Source organism: Chelonoidis abingdonii, chromosome 11, assembly GCF_003597395.2.
Source record: "Chelonoidis abingdonii isolate Lonesome George chromosome 11, CheloAbing_2.0, whole genome shotgun sequence".
Taxonomy (NCBI): Eukaryota; Metazoa; Chordata; order Testudines; family Testudinidae; genus Chelonoidis; species Chelonoidis abingdonii.
In genome coordinates this window covers 45,503,665-45,509,785 of record NC_133779.1, presented here as the reverse complement: position 1 = coordinate 45,509,785, position 6,121 = coordinate 45,503,665, and the positions used below count along the sequence as shown (strand labels likewise).

Here is a 6,121-nt window from a genome sequence, read left to right as displayed (position 1 = left end):
TCAGCACCGCCCGCCGCCCACCCCCCGTTATCTCCCCCAGCAGGCCCCTGGATCCGCCCCCGCCGCCCCCCTCCTCTCGGGGCCCAGCCCCCCCCCCATATCCCCCCCAGGCAGCCCCTGGATCCGCCCCCCGCGCCCCTCCTCTCGGGGCCCAGCCCCCCAGGCAGCCCCTGAATCACCCTCCGCGCCCCCTCGCTCATCGGGCCCAGCCCCCCCGTATCCCCCCCAGGCAGCCCCTGGATCCGCCCCGCGCCCCCTCCTCTCGGGACCCAGCCCCCCACAGGCAGCCCCTGGATCCGCCCCGCGACCCCCTCCTCTCGGGCCAGCCCCCCCAGCAGCCCGGAATCCACCCCCCCCCTACGCGCCCCCTCCTCTCGGCCCACCCCCCCGTATCCCCCCAGGCAGCCCTGGATCCACCCCGGTGGCCCCCTCTCTCGGCCCAGCCCCCCAGGCAGCCCCCTGAATCCACCCCCGCGCCCCCTCTCTCGGCCCAGCCCCCCCCCGTTATCCCCCCAAGGCAGCCCCTGAATCCACCCCCGCGCACCCTCCTCTGGCCCAGCCCCCCCGTTATCCCCCCCAGCAAGCCCCTGGATCCACCCCCGTGCCCCCCCTCTCGGGCCCAGCCCCCCCAGGCAGCCCCTGAATCCCCCCGCGCCCCCTCCTCTCGGGCCCAGCCCCCCCCGTATCCCCCCCAGGCAGGCCCCCTCTGCGCCCCCTCCGGCTCGTGCTCAGCCACCCCCCCCAGGCGCCCCTGCGATCCTGCCCCCGCGCCCCTCCTCTCGGCCAGCCCCCCCAGGAGCCCCTGATCCGCCCCCCGCCGCCCCCTCCGCTCGGGCCCAGCCCCCCCCCCCGTTCCCCCCCAGGCAGCCCCTGGATCCGCCCCCGCGGCCCCCTCCTCTTCAGGGCCCAGCCCCCCCATATCCCCCCCAGGTCAGCCCCTGGATCCGCGCCCCGACGCCCGCTCTCTCGGGCCCAGCCCCCACACACAGGGCAGCCCCCCCCCCAGCAGCCCTGGATCCGCCCCTCCCCGGGCCCAGCCCCCCCCAGCACCTGGATCCGCCCCCGCGCCCCTCCTTCGGGCAGCCCCCCCCCCTATCCCCCCCCAGGCACCCCTGGATCCGCCCCGCGCCCCCTCCTCTCGGGCCCAGCCCCCCCCGTATCCCCCCCAGGCAGCCCCTGGATCCGCCCCCGCGAACCCCTCCTCTCGGGCCCAGCCCCCCCCAGGCAGCCCCCTGGATCCGCCCCCGCGCCCCCTCCCCTCTCGGGCCCAGCCCCCTGGATCCCGCCCGGGGCCCGGACCCCGCCCCCGTATCTCCCCCAGGCTCCCATTCCCGAGGCCGAGCCTGGCCGCCCCCCTCACCTCATGGCGCCGCTGAACCCGAACAATGAACCCGCCGCTGTGGAGAGGAGAAGCCCCCGGCTCCCGTCGCTCACCCTCAACAAGCTGCCCGCCTATTGGCTGCGCGCCGCCACCCGCGCGACCAGCTCCAGACGCCCCTCTCCGATTCCGGCTTTGCCATTGGTCTTCTCGCCTAACCGTCGTGACGCGCCGAGAGGCGGCAGAGCGTCGGCAATCACAGGCCGTCCCGGGGCGGACGTTGAGAGCCGAAGCGCCGAGCGGGTTGTGCCCCGATTGCCGCGCTCTGCACTGACGTAATGACCGCCAGTGGGGAGGTGGAAAAGAACCGGTAGGAGGCGCGCCGAGTGGCGCTTGCGCATGCGTGGCTCACTGTGGCGTACAGCGATATGTAGGCGCTTGAGGCAGGCTCTGAGCGCGCAGCAGAGTGGCGCAGCGGAAGCGTGCTGGGCCCATAACCCAGAGGTCGATGGATCGAAACCATCCTCTGCTAGAGTGTGTCTTTTAGCAGCGCGCTCTCCCACGTGCAGGCAGTAACCAGCGAGCTGTTTTTACTCCCCAGGCGTTTGCTTGTGACGTCACCTCCTTGCAGACGTTCCTTTTGTGACGCCATCACGGGCTTACCGTACCGCAGTGTTTACATATGATGTCACTGCACTGGTTTTTGGTAGTGTGACATTCATGTGAGTGTCACTGTGCAATGCATCTGGCTGGTGATGTCCTGTTCGATGTAGTTGGACATCTCTTGTAGCCGGTGTCACGCCGCGGTGTCTGGGTATGACGTCATTGTTCAGGTTGACATCACTGTGCGATGTCGTGCAGTGGTGTCTCTCTGTGATGTTAGTGGTCGGGTGTACAGCACAGTGTCACTGTGTGGTGTCTGGTATGACGTCATTGTTCAATTGACATCACTGTTCAGTGTCGTGCAGTGGTGTCTCTCTTGATGTTAGTCGGGTGTGACAGCACAGTGTCACTGTGTGGTGTCTGGGTATGACTTCATTGTTCAGCTGTGACATCACTGTGTCCAGTGTCGTGCAGTGGTGTCTCTCTGTGATGTTAGTGGTCGGGTGTGACAGCACAGTGTCACTGTGTGGTGTCTGGGGTATGACGTCATTGTTCAGGTGTGACATCACTGTGTCAGTGTCGTGCAGTGTGTCTCTCTGTGATGTTAGTGGTCGGGTGTGACAGCACAGTGTCACTGTGTGGTGTCTGGGTATGACGTCATTGTTCAGGTGTGACATCACTGTGTCAGTGTCGTGCAGTGGTGTCTCTCTGTGATGTTAGGTCGGGTGTGACAGCACAGTGTCACTGTGTGGTGTCTGGTATGACGTCATTGTTCAGCTGTGATATCACTGTGCCGATGTCGTGCATGGGTCTCTCTGTGATGTTAGTGGTCGGGTGGACAGCACAGTGTCACTGTGTGGTGTCTGGGTATGACGTCATTGTTCAGGTGTGAACTCACTGTGTCAGTGTCGTGCAGTGGTGTCTCTCTGTGATGTTAGTGGTCGTGTGACAGCACAGTGTCACTTGTGGTGTCTGGGTATGACGTCATTGTTCAGCTGTGACATCACTGTGTCAGGTCGTGCAGTGGTGTCTCTCTTGATGTTAGTGGTCGGGTGTGACAGCACAGTGTCACTGGGTGGGTGTCTGGGTATGACGTCATTGTTCAGCGTGTGACATCACTGTGCCGGTGTCGTGCAGTGGTGTCTCTCTGTGATGTTAGTGGTCGGGTTGTGACAGCACAGTGTCACTGTGTGGTGTCTGGGTATGACGTCATTGTTCAGTGTGCATCACTGTGTCAGTGTCGTGCAGTGGTGTCTCTCTGTGATGTTAGTGGTCGGGTGTGACAGCACAGTGTCACTGTGTGGTGTCTGGTATGACGTCATTGTTCAGGTGTGACACACTGTGTCCGATGTCGTGCAGTGCAGTGGTGTCTCTCTGTGATGTTAGTGGTCGGGTGTGACAGCACAGTGTCACTGTGTGGTGTCTGGGTATGACGTCATTGTTCAGCTGTGACATCACTGTGTCAGTGTCGTGCAGTGGTGTCTCTCTGTTGATGTTAGTGGTCGGGGTGACAGCACAGTGTCACTGTGTGGTGTCTGGGTATGACGTCATGTTCAGCTGTGACATCACTGTGTCAGTGTCGTGCAGTGGTGTCTCTCTGTGAATGTAGTGTCGGGTGTGACAGCACAGTGTCACTGTGTGGTGTCTGGGTTATGACTATTGTTCAGCGTGTGACATCACTGTGTCAGTGTGTGCAGTGGTGTCTCTCGTGATGTTAGTGTGGGTGTGACAGCACAGTGTCACTGTGTGGTGTCTGGGTATGACGTCATTGTTCAGCTGTGACATCACTGTGTCAGTGTCGTGCAGTGGTGTCTCTCTGTGATGTTAGTGGTCGGTTCGATGTTCGAAGGACACAGTGTCACTGTGTGGTGCTGGGTATGACGTCATTGTCAGGCTGTGACATCACTGTGTCAGTGTCGTGCAGTGGTTCTCTCTGTGTGTTAGTGGTCGGGTGTGACAGCACAGTGTCACTGTGTGGTGTCTGAGGTATGCGTCATTGTTCAGCTGTGACACACTGTGTCAGTGTTGGTGTCGTGCAGTGGTGTCTCTCTGTGATGTTAGTGGTCGGGTGTGACAGCACAGTGTCACTGTGTGGTGTCTGGGTATGACGTCATTGTTCAGGTGTGACATCACTGTGTCAGTGTTGTGCAGTGGTGTCTCTCTGTGATGTTAGTGGTCGGGTGTGACAGCACAGTGTCACTGTGTGGTGTCTGGGTATGATGTCATTGTTCAGGTGTGACATCACTGTGTCAGTGTTGTGCAGTGGTGTCTCTCTGTGATGTTAGTGGTCGGGTGTGACAGCACAGTGTCACTGTGTGGTGTCTGAGTATGCTGTCATTGTTCAGGTGTGACACACTGTGTCAGTGTTGCCATGCGACGGTGTCTGGCTGTGACACCACTGTTCGACTGTGACATTGCTGTGCCAGTGTCATCGTGCGGTGTCTGGCTGTGACATGTTTGTTTGGGTATAACATCATTCTGTGGGTGTCACCGTGCGATGGCATCTGGCTGTGATGAGCTGGTTCCTGCAGTTCCCGCAAGTGATTTTACTGCAGCTTAGAGCCCGCTGGAGCTGACAAACAGGCCGGGAAGTGACCGCCTGCCAAGGTGCCTGGGCCAAGGAGGGAGCTGGGTCCCACACAGGGGCCACTGCCTGAAATTCCAGTTCCTGGGATACCAACTTGTACAATTTTACCAAAACAGTGGGTGGTTTTTTTTCTTAAAACCCCAGCTCCTGGAGTCAGGTGACAGCACCAAGCATCTCAGCTTCCTTTTAAAAGTAATTAGACAAGCTTCTAGCCCTGGTGGCTGAGGAGAAAAGCTGGAAAACATGGCCCAGAAGGCAAATAACACAAACCCAATTTAGTGTATTGATTGAAATCTCATGGGTTTTGGAAGCCCTGACTCATGATCTGTGAACACCTGGGGGTTGGAGAAGCTTCAGGCAGTCCCAGGGCCAAGGTGAGGACCCTGGTAATTTATTGACTGGTATAGTTGAGGCCTTGAAGCCCCAGCCATGGCCCCTGTGCCCATTGTGCCAGGCACTGCACTTTGTGTACACTCTGCAGTTTGAATTGACAGCTGAACAAGTAGAAGGATACAAACCTGCTTTGGACGGAGACAGAGACGCTGATGAGAAAGCGAGGGCAGGAAATTAGGGGCCAATCAGATATGCGTAGTATGGAGTGGGCCCCAGATAAAACCGGGACCCCATTGGGCTGTGCATTTTACAGCCGTCAAAGAGAACCAATTCCTGCCCCAAAGAATCTGCAAGCTCACCAGACCAGACAGACACTCGGCCTCTTTCCCATCCTATGAGAATATGGGAAATACTGAAAAGTGTTCCCATCCCAAACTGGGCCCAAAAAGTCAAAACCTTGGCAATTTTCACCAACCAAAAAAACAAATCTGAAAAAAGCCCATTACATTCCAGTCACTGGCAATGTGTCAATTCCATCGGTATAAATAGCCAAACAAGATGTTGCAGATCAAACGGCCCTGAAATGTCTTGTTTCAGAAAGATCGGAATAGGACATGTTGACCCTTTCAACACTCCCCACCTCACCCCCGCCAAACGTGTCAAGCTGGGAGATCCTTTGCAGCCGACCCTGTTCTGTCAACAGGTTCGGGTCTGATGAATCGGCCTTTTCCGGCAAAAAAAAGTTTGTCTAAAACTTCCAAACCAGCTGGGATCCCCACCCTGCATAAGCTCTGTTTGTCTGGTGCTGACAGACCTCTGGGTGGCGCCGAGACACCACAGAACATCTGCTCAGCCCAGCCAGTGGATGCCCCTTTCCTCCAGCTCCTGGCATCCGAAATGCCAGCAACGGGGCATTGAAAATGGCCACATTGGGGGCTTCGTCCCTGGGCATCTCCAAGGGGACAAGTGTGACTTGGGGGCATGGTGGGAACGTGGTAACTGTGCCGGAGTTAGAGAGGAGCAGTGTAGACGCAGCAGTGGGAAGACGTAAATTGGGGGGACGGTGGGAGTGAAGTGCATTGTGTCACCCAACACACACAGCCCCGGATGGCAGGAAGCACATGGCCCAGGAACTGGTTCAAGGGACTCCTCAGCAGAGAAACTTCTCAGGCTCCCAGTAGGGAGGGGATGTTTGGGGGAAAATCCCCTGCCTCCCATGCCCTGTAAAAAAATACTGGGGCTTGGAGTGGCTCCTGGCTGAGCCCATCTGCCCCCTCCCC

The 6,121-nt window shown here is 59.1% G+C and overlaps 1 protein-coding gene and 1 non-coding gene across 3 annotated transcripts in view; one reads left to right on the top strand and one right to left on the bottom strand.

Annotated features, from left to right (window-relative positions):
- The window catches only part of ILF2 (interleukin enhancer binding factor 2), a 270,325-nt gene extending 268,863 nt beyond the window's left edge, over positions 1–1,462 (bottom strand). For both annotated transcript variants that reach the window (XM_075071037.1, XM_032793639.2), the window contains exon 1: positions 1,361–1,462. In XM_075071037.1, the coding sequence (XP_074927138.1) occupies positions 1,361–1,365 (5 nt within the window). In that variant the 5' untranslated portion in view covers positions 1,366–1,462. The remainder of the gene's footprint in view (positions 1–1,360) is intronic.
- Positions 1,463–1,778: 316 nt separating this feature from the next.
- Positions 1,779–1,850, top strand: TRNAM-CAU (transfer RNA methionine (anticodon CAU)). Its single transcript has one exon. It is a non-coding gene; the product is annotated as a tRNA-Met (tRNA).
- The last annotated feature ends 4,271 nt before the right edge of the window (positions 1,851–6,121 follow it).